The 25555-nt window shown below is 44.3% G+C and overlaps 1 protein-coding gene across 1 annotated transcript in view; it reads left to right on the top strand.

Moving 5' to 3' along the window:
• The window catches only part of LAS1L (LAS1 like ribosome biogenesis factor), a 52860-nt gene that overhangs the window by 14280 nt on the left and 13025 nt on the right, over positions 1 to 25555 (top strand). Inside the window, exons 7-12 of the mRNA XM_034781807.1 lie at positions 2263 to 2372; positions 15172 to 15257; positions 16327 to 16542; positions 17331 to 17469; positions 18119 to 18501; positions 21269 to 21416. Coding sequence (XP_034637698.1) covers positions 2263 to 2372; positions 15172 to 15257; positions 16327 to 16542; positions 17331 to 17469; positions 18119 to 18501; positions 21269 to 21416 — 1082 coding nt within the window. The remainder of the gene's footprint in view (positions 1 to 2262; positions 2373 to 15171; positions 15258 to 16326; positions 16543 to 17330; positions 17470 to 18118; positions 18502 to 21268; positions 21417 to 25555) is intronic.

Below are 25555 nucleotides of genomic sequence, written 5' to 3'. Positions count from 1 at the left end.
GGTAACAGAAGAGTGAGATTATTATTAATATCTCTACAAGATTTCCATCCAACAGTTCAGAGGTGGTGTGAACTAACTTGATTAATTTATGAAGTAATCCTAATTGTATCTGAGATTGGTTTTAAATATTGCACGGGATACAAATGGTTCTTACATCACTGAACTGGCGATATTCTGGAATTAGCTGCTGTTGATAAAATGTACAGTCTGATTTTGCATTTTAGAGACTGTAAAATGCCAATGACTTGCTCTTTAAGGTCCATACATGGGAACAGTGGATATCTATAGACATAAAAACAGGTATGGATCTCTAGAATCGAGACCAGTTTTATTTGAAATGTTAAATTTTGGAAATTAACTAGTTTTATAAATGGCTTGTCTGAACTACAGTTATACAATTATACTGGTGTACAGGTGCCTTTATACTAGTATAGCTATTACCATTCAGCAAGCTATACTGGTATAAGACATCTTTATATCAGTATCAGAGGGGTAGCCGTGTTAGTCTGAATCTGTATAAAGCAACAGAGGGTCCTGTGGCACCTTTGAGACTAACAGAAGTATTGGGAGCATAAGCTTTCGTGGGTAAGAACCTCACTTCTTCAGATGCAAGACTTGAGGTTCTTACCCACGAAAGCTTATGCTCCCAATACTTCGGTTAGTCTCAAAGGTGCCACAGGACCCTCTGTTGCTTTATATCAGTATAACTTTATCAATACTAGGGAGGTTGTACTGCTTTAACTATGCTGGTAAAGCTAAAATCACTGAATTGATTATAACAGTAAAACATTAAAGTGTAGATCAGGCCTAGGTGAGTTTCTTTAGTAAATAGTCTAACATAAGGACGCATATTCCTGCACATGTTCATGTGTTACCAGCTTGAAGATATTTTAATGATTCCTGATATTAAGGACACATCTCAGACTTGATTTTTTTTACCTAAAACATCTGTTGCACCTCATCATTGTGACTGTGCTAAGCAAATTAAACTCACAATTTCAGACAGGCACATGAAATCACGGTTCTCTAAGTTCTTCCAGGGCCTAACTGGTGTCCTTCAGTCTCATCATATGAACAGCGACATCTGTGCTTACCCCTCTGTTTGGGACTCCTTAACTCTCCATATTTATCAGCCTCCTCAGAGCATAATTCTGCAGGAAGTCCTGTTGGTGGTGCACACCAAGTGTTGAAATGTCTTTTTAGAAAAAATCACTGAGCACACAAAGGATTGACCTACCTGTATCATGTACGTATTGTTTGAGTCTGATATACACTGTCAGCTTGGCAGTGCATGGCCATGTCTCTTTTCCATACAGGATGAACCCCACCATGTCAGTGCTCAGTAAATTAATGCCCTCTACCCACTGACACAGATACTTAAAACCAGAAGGCATAGTAAGCCACCCCTCCCCACAAGACTCTGATGTACCACAGAAGGGAGTGAAATACAGTGCAGAGGGCCCTCTGCTGAAAAGTGTCTGCACCTTCTCCCATGCACAAAAACTGCGAGAGCATGTCACCAAGACATTGGGAAACTTACACTTTCAGTGATGTCACGTCCCCTGTAGCCTCCACTGGCATTATGCCTGAAGTTTCCCAGCTGAAATGGAAGGTGCCATCTACTGGTACCCTTCAAGGTAGTAATGGAAATGCCACTTGCCCTGGGTGTGAATGTCCCTATTAGCAGAGTGTGTAACTTGCACCCCTTTGTGCTAACGTGTGTGTGTGTTTGAACTGAAGGCGAGTCTGATATCTAGAGTGGCAGCATATGTCTCTAGCAGTAGTCTTTCCTGTTCTTGCTGTAGCCTGACACCTTGCTTGCTGTTTTCCAACTGCTACTGCATCCTGAATGCTGCATAGGTCACTAAGCTGATTTGATACTTGGGTCTCTGCCATGTGCTTAACATTAATGGCAAAATCCTGACTCAAGTAGGCATTATCTATTTTACAGGTGGGCACTTGGGAACAGAGATGGACTTGCTGGAGAGCAGAGGATAGAACCAGGGAGTCCTAAAACCTAGTTTCCTGCCACTGAATCTTTGATCATGCTTCCCTTTCAGTTTAGGCCTGTCCTTAGTCAGAACACTTCTGTATTAGTGTTTTATAATGCTGTTGAGTAGGAAGCTCTGAGAGCCACTGTCAGGGTTATGAATGAAATGCCTGGATTATGCATCTGCTCTTTATAGTAGTGCCTCCTGCTCTCAGTGACTCCCGTGCAACAAAAGATATTTATTTACTGATATTGTTTTCTCTCTTATGCAGGTTCTTCAGGAGCTTCAGTCCTTACGAAAGGCCCGCAAAGCATGGAGTAATTCTTCCTCAGAAGTGGAGTGGATTTTGGCTCAGATTAAAGACTTGTTGCAAGAGAGCAGGTACAGTTTATCTAGATAGAAGCTGCATACTCCAGGCAGGAACCATAACGCTGTACAGCTGTAGGGCTGTCACCTTGCGCCATTTTACTGTGTACTTTAAGTTAGTCACAGACAAAGTCATGGGTTGCTGATGATAACTCACCTGTGGTCTTAGTTCTTGATTTCTGCTAAAGAATGTTTCCCTTGCCAGAAGCCTGTGTGTGCAGCTGGCCCTTGGATATGTGACCACTCTTTCTACTTCCTTTTTCTTTGTTGCTTTAACCGCAGTAGTCATTTGCTTGTGGGCGGGTGGGGATAATTGACAGCTCAGTCAAGATCACTTTGACCTATGGGGTGGTTTTGTGTGTTTAACCCTTTGGCAATATGCTTGACCCGAGAAGTAGAATATACCCAGTTCTGTAAAGCACTGATGTGCAGTGCTTCATACAGGCAGCAGGCAAAATGGCAGTAGAGATGAAGAAATTGAAAGAAAATAGAGCATGGTTCCTTGTGCATGTTATACTTCCATAGGATCACAACACCTATTAATTCAGTTTCACAATAGCCTTATGAGGTGGACATGGTCTAACTTTCACAAGAGCCCTGTGGGGCAATATTAGCTCTGTTCACATCATTAAATATTTGTAGAACCATAGATCCTGGAGGACACGATTGGGATGGAGCCTCATTAGGCATTGTACGAAGTCGTATGAAGCCCCAGTCCCTGCCCCAAGAATCTTGCAGTCTGAGACAAGTGACACATGCAGGGCTGGGAAAGAGATATCAAATATATAATATAGGTTAAAAATGCAGGTGCATAGTTTTTGATAATTAGAAATATAAAGAATGTCAGCTGCCCCCATTTGCCCTTTAACCTGGACATCATAAATTGGTTGATTTTCTTTTAGGTATCAGTTGCAGGGGGATCTTAAAGAGGGCATTGAAAGATCATTGGATGGTAGTTTTGCCCTTCAGTTCAGATGTAGGGGATAGCAAGGCAGAAAGCATAAAGATGTCAGTGTAAGAAGCTGACAAATGGGTACTTGAGGTTGGTGTCATTGGTGGGGCAAGAGGAAACACACTAGGGGACAGAGCGATGAAAGGCTTTGATGATGAAACAAGATGCTTGAATCTAATGTGAAATGGGATCTACTGGAAAGCTTCAAGTAGGTGGTGATACATTCATTTTCTTTTCCTGCTGTGAACTTAGAACATTTATAATTATGGTGAAACTGAAGCAGACAAGCTTTGCAACTAAGTCTGATCATATATTGCAGTGATTTCCTAATGCTACCTTGTCGGTGCTCTTGTCCATTTGAACGCATCTGTCCAAGATTTTGGGCAAAGCCTTTGAGAATCAAATATATAGAAGAGAATTATCATTGCTCTGACTGAAGGGAGTGTCATTTGTCTGGAGAGTCCTACGTTGTATGTTAACATACATAAGCCAGTAAGTGAACACTTCAATCTCCCTGGTCATTCTATTACAGATTTAAAAGTCACTATCATTGAACAAAAAAACTTCAGAAACAGACTTTAAAGAGAAACAGCAGAACTAAAATTCATTTGCAAATTGAACACCATTAATCTGGGTTTGAATAGGGACTGGGAGTGGCTGGCTCATTACAGAAGCAGCTTTTCCTCTCCTGGAATTGACACCTCCTCATCTATTATTGGGCGTGGACTACATCCACCCTGATTGAATTGGCCCTGTCAACACTGGTTCTCCACTTGCGAAGTAACTCCTTGCTCTCCATGTGTCAGTATATAATGCCTGCATCTGTAACTTTCACTCTATGCATCTGAAGAAGTGAGGTTTTTACCCACGAAAGCTTATGCCCAAATAAATCTGTTAGTCTTTAAGGTGCCACCAGACTCCTTGTTGTTTTTGTAGATACAGACTAACACGGCTACCCCCTGATACTTGACTACGTTGTATAGCTTCTCTTCATGTTAGGACTGTTACATAGCCCGCTATGTTTGTTCCATGAAGCGCAAGATAATACGGTAAACCATCTTGCAATATTCCTTAATGGCTGTTTCTGTGAAAACCTTGCCCCCACAAACCCTGAAATCATAAGTTAGCAGCTTGTCTGAAGCGTTGCTCTGGGTTTGGTGTGTCATCAGATGTGTCCTCTCTGAGCTTTTGCTCTGTTCTCCACTGTTCTCTCTATGCTGTATGAGTGTACTAGGTACATTCAGCACTTGAAGTGCGTTTCCAAATGCACCCAGAATGTTGTCTGGTCCTTAATTAGTTAGGCTGCTCCAAAAATATTTCACTTGACAACTTGGAGCTGTTTGTGCCTCTGGATGGCCTTTTAGAAGCTGCTGCCCTACTTATACCACCAAATATCATTGTATGCTATGGGAAAGGTGGATTTGCCCAATTAAAAATGTTTGGAGGTGATGAAATGCTAAGGAATCCTAAGGTGGCCTTAGGGTTGCAGACTTGAGCGCTCTCAGAGCTCTGCAGCGCTGGCATAGCAGAGCTGCACTAATGTTTTCCCTAAATTATTTATGTTGCAAACTCTCTTTTTGTAAGCATATCATGTATATCTTGCTGTGAATATTTAATGTGGGCGCTTGGAAGAATTCTCTTCGGGTTTCTGGCTGAATTCGGTATCTGAGCAGTGCTTTCTCTTTGCTAGCACCTGGGCAAAATAAACAGAGTGAGTGGGATGGGATTTTATGAGGTAGCTCTTTTGATTAAATGATCTGCTGTATACAGGTCTGGGTACCAGGCTGGAGTTCTGTAGAGCAAGAAAGCATGAAAGAGAATCCTCTGGGAGTTAACTTGCATTCAAGTGAAAGTTTTTGCATTGCTCTTGGTTACTATGGCTAATGGGTGTTACTACAGCCACTCCTCATACTGTAGCTGAGGGTATACAGTAAGCATCTATCAGTGGTTCTCAACCATGGGTACACGAACCCTGGGGTACTCAGAGGTCTTCCAGGGAGTACATCAACTCATCTAGATATTTGCCTTGTTTTACAACAGGCTATAAAAAAAGCACTAGCGAAATGAGTGCAAACTAAAATTTCATGCAGACAATGGCTTGTTTATACTGCTCTCTATACTATACAGTGAAATGTAAGTACAATATTTATATTCCAATTGATTTATTTTATAATTATCTGGTAAAAATAGGAAAGCAAGCAATTCTTCAGTAATGGGTGTGCAGTGACATTTTGTATTTTTATGTCTGATTTTGAAAGTAAGTAGTTTAAGTGAGGTGGAACTGGGGGGCGGGGGGGAACGCAAGACAAATCAGACTATTGAAAAGGGTACAATAGTCTGGAAAGGTTGAGAGCCACTGCTTTAGAGAACAGGCAGAGTGTGAATGAGGCTAGAAGTTGGAATGATCTCTCTGCTACTTCACAAGATACATCTGTAGAAACTGCCACAAAACTAAAAAGTAGATTTTTTTTTTCAGCTCTTAATGTTAACTTATTTAATTGTTTTAACTTTTGATAGTCAATGTCCTTGGTTTGTGGAGAACTGGATGGCTCAAAAGACCAGGAAAGGGATATAAAGCCTTTCTGCTCCAGGTCATTGGTATCAGTTGTATTAGGAAGAGAGCCTGAGACATGAGACCTTGTGCAGGATAAGATTACAGTGAGAGGAAACCTTGTGGCCAGATGGTTAGCTATACAAGCCGTCTAGCCTAGGTTTCACTTCCACCTTTCACTGTTCAAATTTCACCTCTGGGAGCCTCCCTTGGAGTTTCAGAGCAGTGACTAGATGACAGAGAATGGGGCTTGAACATAGCCTGTGACATAAAGGAGTTTTTATAAGGTGGGGGAAGAATCTGCCATGCCCCCACACTCCACTCCCTTAAAAATAGGTACTTGCATAATATGTCCCTTGTAGCTTTATTAATAAAATGTAATCAGATGCCATTACTTAGCTGTTTTTGTTGTTGCATTATGTAATGACGACTAGGGCTTTTTCTCTGGAAAAACAAAGACTCCAAACAGTGAAAGCAGGAAGAAAGAAGGGGGAAGTGAGCGTCTGTTAATGTAACAAGGTTTATAGCTTGTGGCTTGTTCCAGTTCTTTACTAGGTACTTTCATGGGGTAATCTGATTGCTGGGGTCACATGGGATACCATGAAACTGGCTGCACTGCACTGGGCTGTTACTGTTATACCAGGAAATTCTTGCTAATGGCAGCCACCTCTGGAGGATGGGATTGCAAAATACCAATTCTCCACTTGTAAAACCAACAGAGAGCTGGAGCCTGCAGTGGTGACGGTGCTAGAAAGAGGTTTCGCAATTGCAATAAACTGCTTTAGACTTGTTTTCATTTTCTGATATTTTCCTCAAAGTTGCCAAGAAAATTTATTTCCTGTAAATGCTGGTTTCACAATTTTGGACTTCAATCCAACCTCCCTTTTGTTCGTGCTTGGGCACAGGTAACTTCTCTGGCCCAAGGACAGGACAACCTCTGGATGGACTTTCTAGCAAAAATTTTGGGCGGGGGAAGAGGGTGGGAAGGGACATCCTTTGCCCCTGCCATCATATACAACTTTTTCCACAGTTCCCTATAGTCATGTTGCCTTTCAGCTGACACAGTATTAATTCTGTGCCCCATACCTGCCCTAGATACATAGAGAGAGGCACCAATGGGTGACCCAGCATTCACTTGCCACATTCCTACATTGGCACCTATGTACCTGCACACTCTCGGATCAGCATTGACATGCAGCAGGTCAGCTGCTGGAGTGGAGCCTTTTGCCTAGGGGACTGGGAGGACTCCAGGCATTATATCTTTGTTCTCAGTGTGGGAGAGGGGTGGCGGGTTCCTCTTTCCCCGTAGAGGAAGGGAGCACAGCCCAGGCATGGGAGAATGTGGGTGTGTCTGCCACTGGAACCTCTTCCCATGGAGCGCAAGATGAGCAGGGCTAGTCCTTTATCCTCCTTGCTCCACATTGGAGGCCTGAATAAGGAAGAAATGAGTCAGATGAATTGACTTTCTTCTTCCCTCCAGGGGAAGGAGGAGTTGAGTTGGTAGAGAGAGAAAGTCTTGGTGTGCGCTTTGCTGCACATTTGCTTTGGTCATGGCAGACAGAAAGCAGAGAAGACAAAGTGTAGAGCAAAGCTCCCTTCCTGAACCAGCCCAGACTATCAGCTGGAGAATGGCAGGTTCCCTAGTATCCTAGGCCCTGTGACCTGATCTTGTCATGCACAGGGCCCTGTGTAAATCATAATTGTAATTTTATTTTGTTTTTAAAAATCACCACAATGGCAAAAGAGTTTGCACAGAATGAATTTTACAAGTAAATTTGGTCAATTTCAAGATTTTTAATTTTTTAAAATCAGGGTTTGGTGGAACTTTCATGCGTCCCAGGCCCTCTGTGAAATTGTGATTTACACAGGACCCTCCTACTCTCGCACCATTGGCAGGTTTTGGCGGTTTTGTTACATTTTTGCAATGCTTTTTGTAATTTAAGCTACCCGAAATAACAGGGATGGTAATGTTTCCCCATAATTATGCTCCCCACTCACTGTTTAGTGCCAGGGTCGATGGGAATTACAGGCCCTGCAGCTGTACTAGGCTCAGTTAGTCCTCCCAGCACGGTGCTTGTACCTGTCTTTCAGTGTCAGCTCTGACAGCTTTAGAGCACCAGCCCTACCCCTTGTCAGTCCTCCAGTGCTCAATTCTGTGCAGGCCCCAAAGCAGCTGCAGTGGTGCTGAACTGATCTTGTCCGTGCCTGTTTTGTGCCTGGGCACAAAACAGCTAATTGAAAATAAAACAATTTAGGATGTGGATTTTTTTTATCTTACAATAAAAATTGGGGGGAGGTGGGGAGAATGGATCTTTATCTTCTGAAAAACACTTCACCCAGTGGAGTGTGGTCAGTAAGCAAGCGTGTGCACATGCTAAATTCCCTGGGATAGAGGACTGGACTCATTTAGTGAGGGCTAGGGCTGCAACTGCAGGGAGGCAGCTGCCTCTTCTAAACTCCTGCAAAAGGGATACTAGGTGAAAGCATGCATAGTTGGCAAGTCTCATGCTTGCACCAAAAGCCACTGGTTTCTCTCTCTTCTCCCTGTGCACACGCCCCCCCACCCCACCCGAGAACCTACAGGGAGAGGCTCAAGAAAAGGAAGCAACAACACAGTCCTACAAAAACACAAAATGGGCTTCTTACTTCTGTCATCAAGTGCCCGCCAAAAGTGCTTGATGCCCATCATAATGGACCCCGGGCCTCTAGGCAGTGGATGCTGGGAAAGTTTTATTTCCTGCCCTGGTGTCTGCAGATGGTTGTGAGAGAATTTAGGCCTTTGTCCCTTACACTGTGTGGGCAAAATAGAACGGTTGAAAACAATCGCTGGAATAAACCATTGAACAAACTGAAGGGAGCATAATGCAAATTGGATATAAAGATGGATAGTGTGTTAATTTATGTATGCACAGCTATGAGGCACAACTAGAGAGGTGCTGTAAAAGTAATCTGCTGAGCACTTACCTGAAAAATCAGACCCTTTCAATGTGTGTCGAGCTGAGCATCTACATACTGAGGCATCAAAAGTCATTAGTTACAATTAAAAGTCATGGTGCGTGTATGCATGTCGGCCTGTAAAAATAGAAGTATACTACTTTTCATCCATCGGCCCTGTGGAACTGGTTGATGAAATGGGACAGGTGCCACTACGCACAGATACAGCCACATTCTCAGAAATGCTGTGCGAATATACTGCACTTGCTTGGACTAAGCAGGTGAGCTCGCTGGGGAATGGTGAACCGCTGGAGGAACAAACTCTGCTGGAATCTCTTTGCTGTGAATTATAGCAAACATGTTCAAGAACTAGCCCTCTTTTGGATGGGGAAACTGAGGTACAGAAAAGTGAAATTACTTGATGGAGGCAGTGTGATAAGCCAGAGGGGCAGAGCCAGGATTTGGACTCAGGATGATCTGGCTTCCAGTCCCATGCTTGGTCCATTAGACCACACTTCCTCTCATTCTATCTTTATTACTAAGTCCAGAGCTACAAACTTGTAAAGAACAGTATGGGCTGTTATATTTATAGTTAAGGGGAGGCTGTCCCTATTTCCAGCAGCTGGAAATGATGCTCTGACTGGAGTGACATTTCTCTTCCTCCCACAGGCTTTCTTTGAGAGTCAAGAGTGATTAAAAGCATCTCCCATAAAAGAATCCTACCTGTGTCTTTTGCCTTTTTTTATTAGCAGTAGTACATTACTATATTAAAAATGAAAATAAGATCCTGTCACACTCTTGTTTCCATTGATCTTTATATAGCAACACCAATGCTGTAGCATAGCATAGGTTCCTACTGGGTAATGCCAATGGATCTTGCCTCTTCTGAGAGCAAACCTACCTCCCTTAATTGGAGTTGTCTGTAAACTGCAAATGAATGGCCAATAAGCCACTGAAGCATTAAAAATAAAAAGCATTAAAAATAAAACCCCTGCCCCCTACAGCTTCTGGCTCCCAGTTTGAAGTTCTGCCATGAATCTGCCAATTGCCTTTTGACACCAAAGAGAGAGAAGAGAATGGTATTTGGATGCAAAAGCAGCAGAGAGAACATGCTTTATGATGCATACCGTTGGCCTGATAAGTACCCTCTTGCTTAACCGTACAGAGGCCTAAGGAGCCAACGGGAACTGCTCTTGTTGTGCACGTTTCTGGCAGTGCTAGAAATACTCTGTCAGTCCAGGGAATTCTAACTAGTGCCACTGGTACTACAGAGAGATCACCTCCAGGAAGCCTGCAAAGAGACTAATACTTAAAGAATTACCATAGCCTTCTTTCTTGGGAAGATGGGGCATATCAACAGTTTCCTGTGAATTTTTGCAGATATTTACTTTTTAAAAATGGGAAAGAATTTTTGCTTTCATTTTCATAGTTAACCCTTAGAAAATGTGCTAATTCCCTGGTGGCAAGAAGGTGTGAACTGGCGATTGGTGTAGTCTGCTCCAAGGACACTCTTGTGTTGGGTTTTGGAAGAATCTACTGTGTCACCCCCCCTTATTCAGTGCATATATGAGGATAATTAGTGAGGAGGCATAGGCTGAAGCATTTTCGGTATGCTGGTGATGCCCAGGTTTAAATTGCTGTCTCATCTGATCTGAAGAGTGCAGCCAAATGCATTTCCTGGTGTCTGGGTACTATTGGACCATGGATGAGAGCAAGCTGGCTGTAGCTCAGTCACTGGGGGAAAGAAGCAGGGTAGTTGGGTGAGGTTCTCTCAGCCCTTCTGAGGGTGTACAATCAACGTTTGTGACAAAAGTCCACAACTTGGAGTCTGGTTTGACTACCAGCTGTTTCCAGATGATCAAATAGTGGCATTGGGTGAGGTTGCTGTGTTCTCTCCTGGATATGGATTTTGCACTATGATTGACGCTAAGATTTTGTTACTGTTATTTTTAGTAAAAGTCATGGATAGGTCACATGCAATAAACAATAATTCAGGGAAGCCATGGTCTGTCTGTGACTTTTGCTGCTGCAGTTTCCCCCACCACTGTGGTGTCTGGGAGCTGTGGGGTTTCCCCTCTGCCCAGGGCGGCTGGGAGCTGCAGGGTAATCATATTTCCCACAGAGAAAATGGGACACCCCAGCCGCTTGCCTGAGGCGTCTCCCTCTCACCCGCGTGAGGCTGTCGCCTTCCGGCCCCTCAGAAGTCTGTCACCTGTTGCTGGAACTTTGCAGGGGGCTTCCTGTCATTTGTCACTGCTGTCGCCTGTTGCTGGAACCCTGCCAGGGCCCCACGGGCTGTCTGCTCCAGAGTCCTACAACCCCTGGGGCTGAAGCAGAGAATGTCAAGAAGGTCTCTGGAAGTCCCGGATTCCATGACCTCCGTGACATAAATGTAGCCTTAACTATGATCCGTGTCTTCTCATCTCTAGACTGAATATTGCAATGCACCGTATTTGGGACTTGATCTTAAATGTAATGGAAAGCTGCAGCTAATGCAGAATGTTGGTAGGCTGCTTGATGAGTACAGTTTCTTGCCCTCAGCACACTAGGCTTGTGCTCCAGGATCTACTGAGGCTGGGTATTGACAAACGGGTGGAATTTTAAATGGTGTGTTTAACATATGAAGCCCTAAGTGGCCTTAGACCTTCCTATCCGAGAGGCTGCCTTCTCCCTATGACACGCTGCCACAGTTAGGATGAACAGGGGTGCTTGAGCTTGGTTTGCGTCTGTATGAGAGAGCTACTGGTAGTGTGTGCTCTGCGAGGGTCCCTTTCTTGGCCTGTTCTCCCACACCATCTGAAGTGGCTGGCCTGGCCTGGCCTGGCCTGGCCTGGCCATACAGCAGTGCCAGTCTGGGCATTGACAGGGAATTGAGGTATGACCCTCTTCCTACCTGATATTTGTTCCTTGCCATTCCCTCAGACTAAGAACCATCAGGGAGGGGGAAAGGGTCACAGTGGAATGTAGGGAAGGCCTGGCACGGAGGTGATGGCACTGATCAGCTGAAAGATGGTATTGGCAGAAGTGGTAAGGTGGGCAACGAGCAATAAGATATCCGTATGCAGCGGTGGGAGTGGTCTCCTGTTTGTAGGAAAACAGAGAAGCTGCTAGGAAGGGAAGGAGACTAAGGCTACATCTACACTACGGGGGGGAGGGGGAGATCGATTTCAGACACGCAAATTCAGCTACGCGAATAGCGTAGCTGAATTCGACATATCTGATCCGACTTACCCCGCTGTGAGGACGGCGGCAAATTGACCGCCGCGGCTCCCCCGTCGACGGCGCTTACTCCTACCTGGACTGGTGGAGTACGCGCATTGATTCGGGGATCGATTATCGCGTCCCGAAGAGATGCGATAAATCGATCCCGAGAGATTGATTTTTCTACCGCCGATCTGGGCGGGTAGTGAAGACCAGCCCTAAAAATGACAAGTTTACTAGTTCACTGGTTTTGGCAATCCAGGTGTCAGAGTCCAGGGCTAACGGGGTCCACTAACCTCTTCTAGTACTCCATACAACCTGAGAAAACCTGTCATTTAGCATTCCTACATGACTCTGGGTCCAGTTCATTGCTATGGTTCTGTCCATATAGACCACATGTGTGCAGTGGTGGAAAGGCAGGAAGATGCCGCTAGAAATTAAAAGCAGAATTAGTTTCCAGTGCAAGAATCTCCTGATGCCTTAGGGCAGGGGTGACCAACCTGAGCCTGAGAAGGAGCCACAATTTACCAATGTACATTGCCAGAGAGCCACAGTAATACATCAGCAGCCCCCCATCAGCTTCCCCGCCTCTCAGCACCTCCCGCCCACCAGCAGCCCTGCTGATCAGCGCCTCCCCCTCCCTCCTTCAGCTGTTTCGTGGTGTGCAAGAGGCTCTGGGGAGGGTGGAAGGGGAAGGAGCGAGGGCATGGCAGGCTCAGGGGAGGGGGCGGGAAGAGGTGGAGTGTGGGCAGGGCCTGTGGCAGAACCAGGGGTTGAGCAGTGAGCACCCCCCGGCACATTGGAAAGTTGGCACCTGTTGTTCCAGCCGCGGAGTTGGTGCCTATACAAAGAGTGTGGCTCCGGAGCTACAGGTTGCCCACCTCTGCCTCAGGGGACTGACCCAGTCACCTCCCTGAGTCAGCTGTGCTTGTCATCCCTGTTTGCATAATCACACGTTTGAGGCTGCATCTCCATGGATGTGACCTTAAATAGTCAGTGAGGAACAGTCATTGTATCTAGGAATATAGTAATTATCGTAGAACAGATTCCAGAAAAGAGAGGGATCTAAATCTGAACCTATTCTGTAAGGCAAGTCACAGTCTATTGCTGGCCTTTCTAGTAGCTGGGGTCTCGCTGAATCACTTAGTTGCTGCAGTTTGGTGTAGTGTTTGTGTATATTTTACCTGCACCCAGAGGCCTTTGAATTGGGCTCATGTCTATAGAATCTTAGATCAGATCTATTTAACTTGCCTTGATGTTCAGATTTGGATTTGGATTTGGGTTTGGGGATCTCCCCCCCAGACAATAAAAGCCTCAGACATCCTGTAACAAAGCATGTCTTGTTTAACTCTGGTTCTGCCTCTGTAAACCCAAAGAAAATAGAAGCAGAGATGCCATTTCCTCTCACTTAAGCATTCTGCATTTGAAAATGGCTGGTTTGATATTTGTGCTGTTATTTTTAATGCTGTCCTTTGTGTATTACCAAACACTGGACTAAGCAGAAGCCCTTATTCAAATAATGAGTGGCCGTAGGAATTTATACCTGGACCTACTGCTTCTTCTCACTGCCAACCTCCAGCTCAACCTATCTGAACCAGAGTGTTTAAATGAGTTTCCTCTGTCTCCCACTTCAGTTGCACCAAGTCCTTGTACTAGCAATTGCACGCCATCTTGGGCTATGAGTTTCAGCTCTCCCATGCTAACCATGGCAGCTGTTTGGATGGGAGACCTCAAAGTACATCCCAGGTACTGCAGAAAATGGCATTGGCAATTCAGTAGGGGGTACCCTTCTTCTGACATTTGAACTAGTATCTTTAACATAGTCATGGGGGATGCTTTTCTGCCAGAGGTTCAGAGATGTCATTTTTCAGATGGGACTTAACAGTCCTGATTGCTTGTGGTCCTTCTAGCCCAGGGGTCGGCAACGTTTGGCACGCGGCTCGCCAGAGTAAGCACCCTAGCGGGCCGGGCCAGTTTATTTACCTGCTGACGTGGCAGGTTCGGCTGATCGCGGCCCCCACTGGCCGCGGTTCGCCGTCCCGGGCCAATGGGGGCAGCGGGAAGCTGTGGCCAGCACATCCCTCGCCCGCGCCGCTTCCCACCGCCCCCATTGGCCCGGGACGGCGAACCGCAGCAAGTGGGGGTCGCAATCGGCCAAACCTGCCGCATCAACAGGTAAATAAACTGGCCCGGCCTGCTAGGGTGCTTACCCTGGCGAGCCGCGTGCCAAACGTTGCTGACCCCTGTTCTAGATGCTGGTTGTTAGACCTCTACCACGCATTATCGGAATGAATCATTTTAATTAAAAACATAGTGCTGCATTGCTTCTGAAATGTCAGTGCCTTGGGATTTTCCCCCCTTACCAGAGTACAAGTGTTAATCGTAGTGTCCTGGTCACATTCTGGTTTGGAGGATTGCGTTTCCCCTCCAGTTTCAGTGGGTATCTTAACTCCTAGACTACAGTTCGTATAGTGTTTTGGGGCCCTATGAATAGGCTTGGCAGAACTCAATTTTTATTTTTATCAATTTTTAATTGAAGTTTCTGCTGGGTGTCAGTGGCCTGGCTAACCCCCCAACCACGCCACTACTGAATATCTCCTGCTGGAGTACTCCTCACAGTCCTGGCTGGGGATCTCTGCTCTGTCCCTCCAAGACTGCTGCTGCCTCCTCGCACCTTGTGTCTCCAGGGATTGTGTGTCAGCTGCCCTGAAGCCATGCAGGGAGCCCTCTGCAGTTCCACTGTCATGGGAATTGAGTAAGCGGGTCCTGATGGAGCAGATCAGAGACCCCCGCACTCCCAACTGGTGTGTGAGAGAGTAAATCTGTAATGGCAGGGCTGCACAGGGCTCCCTGCGCTGCCACTGGGCTGATGGCACCCAATCCCTGCAGGTGCAAGGGGGAGGGAGGCTGCATTTGTGCTGCTTGTTTATTGATTGGGTTTTTTTGGTGTTGATTTAAGGGTGTCAGCTGAAGTTGACATTTAATGTCCTTAGTTGATTAAAGTCAAATCCTGCCAAGCCTGCCTATTAAGGAGCTGCCACGTCCCACCGCATTTCAGCAGCAGGTGAAATGAAGCCCGTGTATATAGCATGTGAAGTGTTTTGGGGGTCAGGACAAGAGATGCTTTGGAAATGCAAGGTACGGATGGGACTAATGGGGATTTCTATTTGTTCTAGGGAGGTGGTGGCTGAAGCTCTGCTAGATGATGGCTCTCTCATTCCAACTGTGGAACAGCTGGAGACTTTAAATATCAAGTGTGAAGGTTAGTGTCTCAGACTTTATGTGAAATCCTTTAAATGAACACACCGGGGTCAGGGCAGTGAGTTAGGCTTAATATGTTTTCTCATGATGAAAAACTAAGTTTGCATTAGTTTAATTTGTCTTGAAACATGCTGTGTACTTGCACCAGGCCTACTCTCCTGCCCCTCCTGTCTACTACAAGTTTTTGTAAATCCTACCCCATCTTTTTGGAGGCCCTTCCACCCCCCCCATGTTTGCCTTTTTGCTTCTTTACCCACTCCTACATGCATGAAGGCAGACCTTCCATGTTAATGCTGCAGTTACGTGGTTGCAAGCGGAGGCTTCCTTCTAAGTCTGATTGTGACTGTATGCCTCTCTCTCGCTGTATCTACGATAGCTATGGGTTTCATGGAGACCACAGGAATTTCCATTTGGAACTGGTCAAAAATAATGTCCTTGCCCTTGTATGACCGTCTCTAGCTGTGACTTGCTTCTGTGTTGCTGCTCACAGGTTGGGTGAGACTGCACTGATAGACATGAACATTGGCTCCTTTAAAATGCCAGTCTAAAGAGTGTTGGGCACCCAAGCCCTATTTTCATTGGAAATCGGGTGACTAACTCCGTTGGGACCAATTGAAAATCCCCACCTAAGAGATTCCCAGGGAGTTATCTTCACGTTTCTGTAATTATATTACAGTAGTAGAGCTCTTTGGAGCTGCTCAATACTATGTTGCTTTACCCTATACTAATCCTTTTTATAGTATCTTTTTAGATAGATTAGCTCTTAATTATGTGGGAGTTGAGCTTATGATGGCAAAGCATTAGCAAAACAGAGAGAGGTTTTCCTGTGGCTTACAGCACGATTAGATCAAGCTTCATATTTTCTGCTTTCATTGAAAAATTGTATTAATTACCTAATTATCCATTCATTGTTTTTCCTGTCTTTGCTGATTATAACTGATTCAGAGTGGGATGCCAGGAGTAATATAGGGCCACTGAATACAGTATATGCTACTCACTTTTGAGCTATCAGATGTTATGTTTAAAATACTTTATCATTCAAGTGTAGTGTTTTTGTTTTTTCCCCATAGAAAACAAACAGTTGCTGGATTTCAAAATCCCTCAGACATTTTACTACTTCTGGCAGCCTCTGCTAAAGGGCCTCCAGTCCCGAGACTTTACACAGACCCTGCTAGAGAAAATGTTTGCTGACCTGAAGCAGTGTTCTGAATCTTCAGAACTCAGGCCTCAGTACCTGATCAACTGGGCTGCTGAGATTCTGACGGCCAACGCCAAAGCTAAAGCCAGTGAGTGAGTCTGAAATTCTTTAGGTTCTGTATGAAGATGGCTTTAAAATCCTCTCCTGTTTCAGTGCAAGGAATGGGGAAGATGGTACTTCTTTCAAGTCGGAAATTATACTGGTCATATTAATTTACTATGGCTTTCAAGTTCTCTGTTTTCATGCTTTTTAATTTGCACTTTTTGGGTACCCTTTAGTTCATTGTAATATATAGAAAAATGATTTCCAAAACTTCATTATGGGTTTTATCAAGACTTGAAAGGTGGTAATTTTTCCTGTAAGGGACCAATGCCCCAGCATGGTGTTGAGAGCACTGCACTGCTAACGTGCTGTTTTATACATAAAACCTGAACCAGTAGTTTGTGTTATTACAGATGCCAGTTGGACTTCTCATAATAAGCAGTTCTTAGGAATCCTTGGCTTCCAGTGCTGTGCTCAGACCACTAGGTCATACAGTGCTGCTTTTGCAACACCCTGGGGTTACTCTGAGTGTCCTGACCAGACCCCACTATGGCTGTTCTCATTTTGTTCTTCCTACTTATGCATATGTTGCCTTTGGGTGAGCTGTCTTTCACTTCCTGTCCTGAACTTTTTAGAGTTGCTGAAACTGCCAAATTATTGTATGTTGTGTTTCACTCCAGAGGCAGCTGCAACACAGCTGGTTGGAATGATGGCCTGAAAAGCACATGCCTCTTAAGGGTGAAAGGTGCTATAGAAATGTAAAAGGTTGGTTATAAACATGTTTCTTACATTGAGAGTTCCCTCTCTTCTTCATCCTTTTTTTTTTTTTTTAAGGGAGGAAAGTGAGACGCCCTTCACGGAGTCAGATAAACAAAAGGAAGCTGTTTCTCCGTAGAGTTTCTTTGCAGTGGATAAAGCTCATTGATGAATGTTTGGCAGCTCCTTGCTGGGCGACCCCACACCTCCTGCAGCGGTAGGTGTGACCCCCATCTCTTTGAAAAAGGACAGAGGGGACAGGAAGCAGATCATATGCAACCCTGGTCAGAGCCATTGAAAAGAAGTATGTTCAGTTGTGGCTGGGACTCCTTCACTGACCTGCTGTCACCCTTATGAAAACCCTTTGGTGTATACTAAACCTATATTGTTTCTGCTGTTCTCTCCACTGGTGCTACGAGAGAGAAAGCAGCAGAATTTTTCAGGTCTCTCTTTCAAAAAACAAGTTTAATAGAGTGGAGTAGAGAAACTAGAAATTGGTGACAAAAAAAAAATCTACATTTGAGGTATCCGAAAAGCAATATGGGCAAAGAATCATGATGAAGCTGGTTGATGTTAACAATGTAGTGAGAGCTTATAAAGGTTGTAATCTGTGCTTTTTCATGAAAATCATGAGGGGGGAAATTAAGAAAAAAATCAGAATATTTAAGAAAACAAAGAGGGAGAGTGAGTAGCCTAGGACCCCACTCAGCTTGGGAGGATTACCACCTCTGTCACGTGCACCATCCCGATGGCATGGGAGAGCTGGTTTAGAAGAGCTCATGTTTAAGAGCTGCTGGATTCCCTAAACCTCTGTCCTGGAGTCTCTTCTTGCTTGTAATGCTTTGGTTCCCTCCTTCTCTTTCTAGGATCCTGTCAGACATGGAGCCTCCCTTGCCTTCAGATGCTCAGGAGAACCTTCTCTATCTCTCCTCCATCTACACCCAAGAAGGAGGCTCGCTCTCCAGTCCAGGCTCTTCGTCAGACAGCAGTGGGCAGCCAATTTACACCACTGAGAGCTTACAGTGGAAGGCCAGACAGGACAGTCAGGCCAAAGGCCATAGGGTGGAAAGGCGAGAAACTGTACTGGGTGGTGTTGGTGAGGAAGAAGACAATGGGGAGGAGGAAGCTGAGGAGGAAGAGATGGAAGCTGAACCAACGCCTTTGGAGGAACTTCTTCATGTTGATAACATGATGGTTATTGCTGAGAAAAGGGCAGCACTGCATGGGTCCATCTGGCAGATCAGTGCAGGTAAAAGTGATTTGAAGACTTATTCTGATGCCCTGGGTCTCTCTTTGTCACCACTAAATATAAATTGAAATGCACAGTGGCCCCTCAATACTCTCAGCCTGGTTAAGACTGAAGCTTACTTCAAATCCTTGTTAAAGCTAAATCCCTGTAAACTGTTTTTTCAGCCTGCCACTTATAGGCAGCTCCCTTCTCGTGGCTCCCATGACACTGTGGTTACTTTTTACAGGTACACACAGCTAATGCTTCATTAACTTTCATATCACTGTGGTTAAAATTCCAGTTTACCTTGTTGGTGGAGAAGGGTGAGGGCTAGCGGTGAGCGGCAAAGAAAATATGAACATTTCATGGACTTTGGCAATACATGCTGAAAGCCTCCCCTTATCAGACCAAGAGTTGATTAAAAATGTTATTTATGTATTTCCAGTGGTGTGCAAAGTGCTTTTCAGACAAGTGCCATGCTCCAGGAAGCTTGCAATATACACAGCCAGCCTTCAAATGGATGAAACGAGACAAGGAGTTCAGGGAGCAAATGGAGTCTTAGAGGCCAGAAAAGGGACCACGCAAGATCATCTAGTTTGACCTCCTGTATATCACAGGCCACCAATACCACCCAGTAACCGCACACTAAACCCAACAACTGGAATTAGACCAAAGTTTTACAACCCTGAGGAGATTAAACTATTGTTTAGCAACCACATTTTTAATTCTAAGACTACATCCCACTACTATTGAATACTTATTTTTTGAGGGGCTAGGAGGATTTTAAGGTTGACCGGGTTCATTGAAGAAGCACGATTTGTTGAAGACTTTTGTGGGGGGGGAAGGGATGGGGAGGAAAGAACTGGTGAGTCAGATCAGGGAAGGCATTCCAGATACATTCACAACAATGCGAAAGGCAATTCACTCAGATACTTTTCCTAAGTACATTATTTTTTGTTTGTCTAAGCAATTATCTTTAATCAAATTGATGTTGGGTCACTAGAGTTGAATGTTCAGGTGAGTGGGAGAATCAAGTAACAGTGAAATGAGCAACTTTTCCATGGTAAGCAGGAGTTGGAAACATTCGGTTCACATTCTATGGCTGGCTGGAATAGAGAGCCTTTTCAGTTACTGCTGTCCAAGTTGGCACACTGTCACGGGGACTATCAGAAACTGAATAAAGGAGTAGGAAGTGATGGGGAAAAATGTAACTGTGCCCATTATTGTTGTAAGAACCTTCCAGTTGATAAAAGGATGTGTACTTTCCAGGTATTGCTATGTTCCTTCTTTTTCACATTCTCTCCCCAATCATGTGCAAATGATTCTTTACGGGTTATTCAGGATTCCCCCAGCTTTTATCTTGCTTCCCTTCTATTCTGTAGGGCGAGTTCCTGTTTTCAGTTACTACTGTATTTTCCTAACACTTCTAGGCTAGGACTTTTAAAGAGGCCTAAGTTCAATGTGAGATTGGTGTCAAACTCCCTTATACTTTTTTGGAAAATCCCAGTTTGAATCCCCCTTGTCTTAAGTGATCTTGTTCCAGTTATCCAACTCCCACTTGGTTAAAAATATATTTCCTCTCTTCTGCTCCTGTCTTTGCTGATGGGATACCGGCAAAGAGGTTATTGTGGATGGAAACCAAAGGAGCAAACTGCTAGTGGCAAACATGCAGCTTTCTGCTCCTTAAAATGGGGGAATGTCTTACATGTGTGCAAGTGGCTCTTTCCATGTACTAGATCTTGGATTTTTTTAGGAACCAAATCAGGTGCTTTTCCAAAGTGTAATGTTGAATTAACGCACATGAACAGCTTTGTTAGTTTTCAAATGCCACAAGTAAATTAAAACAAAAACAAAAAACCCCCTAAATTTAAATAAAAGAAATTGCTCTAGAACGTGACTCTGAAGAAGACTTGGGGTCATGGTGGATAATCAGCTGAACGTGAGCTCCCAGTGCGATGCTGAGGCTAAAGAGGCTAACGTATTCCTTAGATGCATAAATGGGAATCTCAAATAGGAGCAGAGAGGTTATTTTACCTGTGTATTTGGCACTGGTGCAATCACTTCTGGAATGTTGTGTTCAGTTCTGGTGTCCACAGTTCAAGAAAGATGTTGGTAAATTCAGGAGGGTTCAGAGAAGAATGATTAAGTTACGGTTTCTAATCTTTTATTGTGATCGACTCAAGGAGCTCAAACTTTTAATGAAGAAGAATGCTAAAGGATGACTTGATCAGAGTCTATAAGTACCTGCTACATGGGGAACAAATATTTGATAATGGGATCTTCAATCTAGCAGAGAAAGGTATAGCATGATCCAGTGGTTGGAAGATGAAGCAAGACAAATTCCAACTGGAAATAAGGTGTAAATTTAACAGTGGGGTAATTAACCATTGGAACAGTTTTCCAAGGGTTGTGTGGATTCTCCATCACTGGCAACTTTTAAATCAAGATTGGATATTTTTCTACAAGATCTGCTCTAGGAATTATTTTGGGTAAGTTCTGGTGCCTGTGTTATACAGGAGGTCAGACTGGATGACAAGAATGGTCCTTTCTGGCCTTGGAATCTGTGGGGTTTAATAACTCAGAGTATCCCAAAATGTTTGGACAAGCTGCACTTTGGAGAAGCAGGAGAAGTCAGAATCAAAATTTGGAGATGTTATTCCCAAATGTATGCTACACAATTCTTGCATGAGATATGAAATGCACGAACAGCCCACATACTGTTTTCTGAAGTTTAGTTAGAAAGCGTACGCTTCTTGTTTTGTACCATGAATGTTGTTTTCCCACCCAGATGGAGTGCAGTGGAAAGACTTTCCTCTTGGGAAACTTCCAGGCCAGACAGATGACCCTGATAGCCTATTGGTGGATAGTTATTCTATGATGTCCATGCTCGATCAGCCAGTAACAAGAGACGACGGAAGGAACTCCCCCAGTACAAAGTAGGTAGTGGTATGGGTGGGGGTGTCTGCCATTATGCCATCAAGTACATGTTGTTTATGCTCAGCCCTGCACCACCCCAAGAAGAGTCTGAGACAGCTGTTCCTGTTAATAGCTGTAGCAGTTTGAGAAATGTGTAATTGTTCTCTCTCTCTCTGCTAGCATTTCATTGACTTCTAGTCTGAGGATACAGGAAGAGGTCGGAGAGGGTTACTTTAAATTAAAAAAAAAAAAAAAAAGTCTGTTTTGAGCAAAGTGCTTGGCTGAATCTCACAAGAAAATGGCAGGGGGCATAGAGACCTTTACTGTGACAAGATAAATTAACTCAGTAATGTAGTAGTCCAAATTGTACTATTTTAACCACAGGCAAATTCATTCAGTGATGTCACTGGGTAAAATACGCTCTCCCAGCAACTACTATCACTACCACCTACCCAGATCCCTCAAGTTAAGTTAAAAATCCAGGTAACCAGAACAGCAGCTCTATGATGTGATGTGGTCAGGATGCCTTTAATGGAAAGCAGCATGGTCTTGTGGCTTAAGCCCTGCACTGGAAGCCAGGAGACCTGGGTTGTGTTCCTGGCTCTCGCGCATACTCACTGCATAACCATAGGCAGGTCATTTAACCTCTTTGTGCACCAGTTTTCCCATATTAGCCTACCTTGCATGGGATAGGTGTTGAGACTTAATGAACAAGTGTTTGTAAAAGCACTTTGAGGTGCTCTGGTGGAAGGGACTAAAAGAGAAATCAATTTTATCACAGGGGGCCACAGGCAATGGGTAACTGCAGAATATATGTCGTAATGTAGAATGGTGCTTCTTTTATATAACCAAGGAGATGAATATGCCTGGAAATTGGTGTGAGCAAACAGAAACTTATCTCACTTTGTGTGCTCAATGTGACTATTACACAATGTTTACTGAATGAGTTCATTATCAATGTAGTACAGTCTCAGCTATCCAGTCTCTGGTTAACCACAGGTGAGTCAGGCATCCCTGATGGCTATTCTCATCATGCTTAGTTTCCCTGTGAGACTGTGTGTGTGCTTCTGTACACCTTCAGAAAATCAGGGCTACCTATAATGGGACGAAAGTTATCTTTTCCTGGCAGTGACGTGCACACCCTCTGAATCTCATCCAGCATCTCACTATGCATCTTAAGAAAGCAGTGGCAGTCATTTTCTGAATGGAGGAATTGTACCCTACACTAATCTTTGTTCCCTATATCTTCTCCCACCAAGAATAATTTTGAGAGAGGTTTTTTTTTTTGGTAATTGCCACCATTATAAAAGCAGCTTTTTTTTTTTCCTGTCTGAGAATCTGTGTTGTCGTCTCTCTTTGCAGCTCAGCGTTGGTTTTTTGTTTGTTTGTTTGTTTGGTTTTTTTTGTTAGACCAGTTGAGCAGTTAAGTGCAGTTATGTCTGTGGAAAGATGCATGTGACAATTAGATTCACAGTTTCACTACTATCCTGCTGAGGCAACCAGCTCCTGGCAGTCCCACCTCCTCCCCCCAATATGTCCCACCTCCTCCTCTGTCCTTAAAAAAAAAAAAAAAAAATCAGTGGTGGGTTTTCACTGTATGCCATCAGGGAAGTTATTGGTTTTTCACAGACAGATGAATGTTAGGAGTTGAATTTTCAAACCAGTTGTGGCTGTATTAGAGCTCAGGGATTAGACTCTCAGCTGATATAAACTGAAACAGCACCATTGACTTCAAAGAAGCTACACAATTTATACTCAAAGATCTGCCCCCCCCTGGGTTGTATCCAGCCTCAATGAAGAATTACAGGATGGGCTGGAGATGGTGGTAGTATTGGAGGAAGCTTTAGCTGAGTAGTTTCTTTTAGGGAATGGGACTGCTCTGGTTAATGTGGAGTTAGCAATTCCATTTTAAGATTTTTTAACTTGGCTATGGTATTTGCCCTTTTAATCCAATAGCTCTGCCAGGGCAAGGCTGTTTCACTGTCAAATCAATTTTATCTCCTACATTGCAGTATAGGGGCACAGAAACTGTTACTTCTTCAAAAACAAAATACCATATATACTTGTTCGTTAGCCCATTGGTTTATAAGCTGACCCCCCAAAACGGATAGGTAAAAATAGCAAAAACTGTATGACCCTTTCATAAGCCGACCCTATAGTTCAGGGGTTGGAAAACTTTGGCTCCCAGCCTGTTAGGGTAAGCTGCTGGCGGGTTGGGATGTTTTGTTTACCTGAAGTGTCTGCAGGCATGGAGCCCCTCAGCTCCCTGTGGCCACGCTTCACCATTCCCAGCCAATAGAAACTTCCCGCAGTTCCCATTTGCTGGGAACAGCGAACTGCGGCCACAGGGAGCTGAGGGGCTCCATGCCTGCAGACACTCCAGGCAAACAAAACTACAATGTATTAGATCAGGGATCAGCAACCTTTGGCACGCAGCTCGCCAGGGTAAGCACCCTGCCGGGCCAGGACGGTTTGTTTACCTGCAGTGTCCGCAGGTTCGGCCGATCGCGTCTCCCACTGGCCGTGGTTCGCCGTTCCAGGCCAATGGGGGCGGCGGGAAGCGGCGCGGGCCGAGGCATGTGCTGGCTGCTGCTTCCTGCCGCCCCCATTGCCCTGGAGCGGCAAACCGTAGCCAGTTTGACCGAACCTGTGGATGCGGCAGGTAAACAAACCGGACCGGCCCACCAGGGTGCTTACCCTGGCGAGCTGCGTGCCAAAGGCTGCCGATCCCTGTATTAGATATTCAGTTCAATGATTCCATAGAGTTTAAAAGCATCAAATTTTGGTGTAGACCCATTTATAAGCCAACCCCCACTCTTTGATGCGTCATTTTTTTTACCAAAAATAGTTGGCTTATGAACGAGTATATACAGTATAAGTAAATGGCAGTTCCTGCATTCCTACCCATTGCATTTGTGATAGCTACCACACTGAAAACCTTTAGACCCATGGTTCTCAAACTGGTCTGTAAAGCCTGTCCTAGTGTTCTGGAGAAGGAAACATGAGATTTATATATTTCAGGATTGGGTGTTGGGAGAGTGAGTCGGTTTGTGAAGTCTCTTGCACATCATTGGTCCACAGAATGAACAAGATCTAGAACAATTGTTGGTGTCTTTCAGGCTATGGAACATAAAAACAAGTTCTTCTTTCCTCAGGCAAAAAGAAGCTTTTAGTAAAGAGACCAAGTGGATTGTGTGGACTGTGGTTTTCTGCATGCAATTCAAGGAATTTTGTCCACTTGGTTACTGGAACTGAATCAGCTATGGCAATTACAGTTGCTATGGAATAATTCATGCTCTTTAGATATTCCTGTAGTGTAAGGTGACCTTTCTGAGCTGGCTTTGGATGTTGCTGTGTTTGCATCAGGTTAACCTTTGGAGAGTGACAGCCCCATTTTCCAATTGGAACTCCTCAATTTATCCCTTTATCAGGTCAGACTGCCTTAGTCAGAGAAACTTGAAGAGCTCTGTGTAAGCTAGAAAGCTTTTCTCTCACCAACAGAAGTTGGTCCAATAAAAGATATTACTTCTCCCATCTTGTCTCTGTCACAGTAAGCACAGATGATCAACTGAATGGAGCCACAATAGTACACTTTTCTCTTAGTCTGCCCCAAGGACTGTGTTGCTGCTTGATTGGTCAGGGTAAAATTAGACATTGGTGTGTTTGGTAATTAAAGTGAGATCTCTTCCATTTAAAGTGAGATCTTCAACCCCTCAGACCTGTAGCATGCTGCTTGTTTTCCAAGTCACGAACTCAAACCATCACAACATGTTTCATGTAGGGAAAACCTTGGAATTTAGAGATCTATTTTTAATTAAATCTCTATATCCCAAAATTGATACTACTGGGTATGAAGCCTTTTCCTTTAAGAATACAACATCCAGCTATATAACTAGTATTTAGATGGACGAGAGAAGACATCAGAATGGGGAGCTGTGGTAGAACTTTAGTTTTGTCACATTAACAAATGCTCTGATGGGAGACTGGTTGCTTGTTCTTTAATGGTCACTCATTTCCCATCAGTAGATTTAAAGACTTGTCTACACAGTCCCATATTTTGGACTATAGGGGCATGAATCGCAGTGTGTGGCAAAGCACTGCACTTTAACTCCCCCACGTAGCTGTTGCAGCCATGAACTAAAAGGTACATGGTTCACAT

Source organism: Trachemys scripta, chromosome 9 (assembly GCF_013100865.1).
Source record: "Trachemys scripta elegans isolate TJP31775 chromosome 9, CAS_Tse_1.0, whole genome shotgun sequence".
Lineage (NCBI taxonomy): Eukaryota > Metazoa > Chordata > Testudines > Emydidae > Trachemys > Trachemys scripta.
This window is presented reverse-complemented; position numbering and strand designations above follow the sequence as displayed.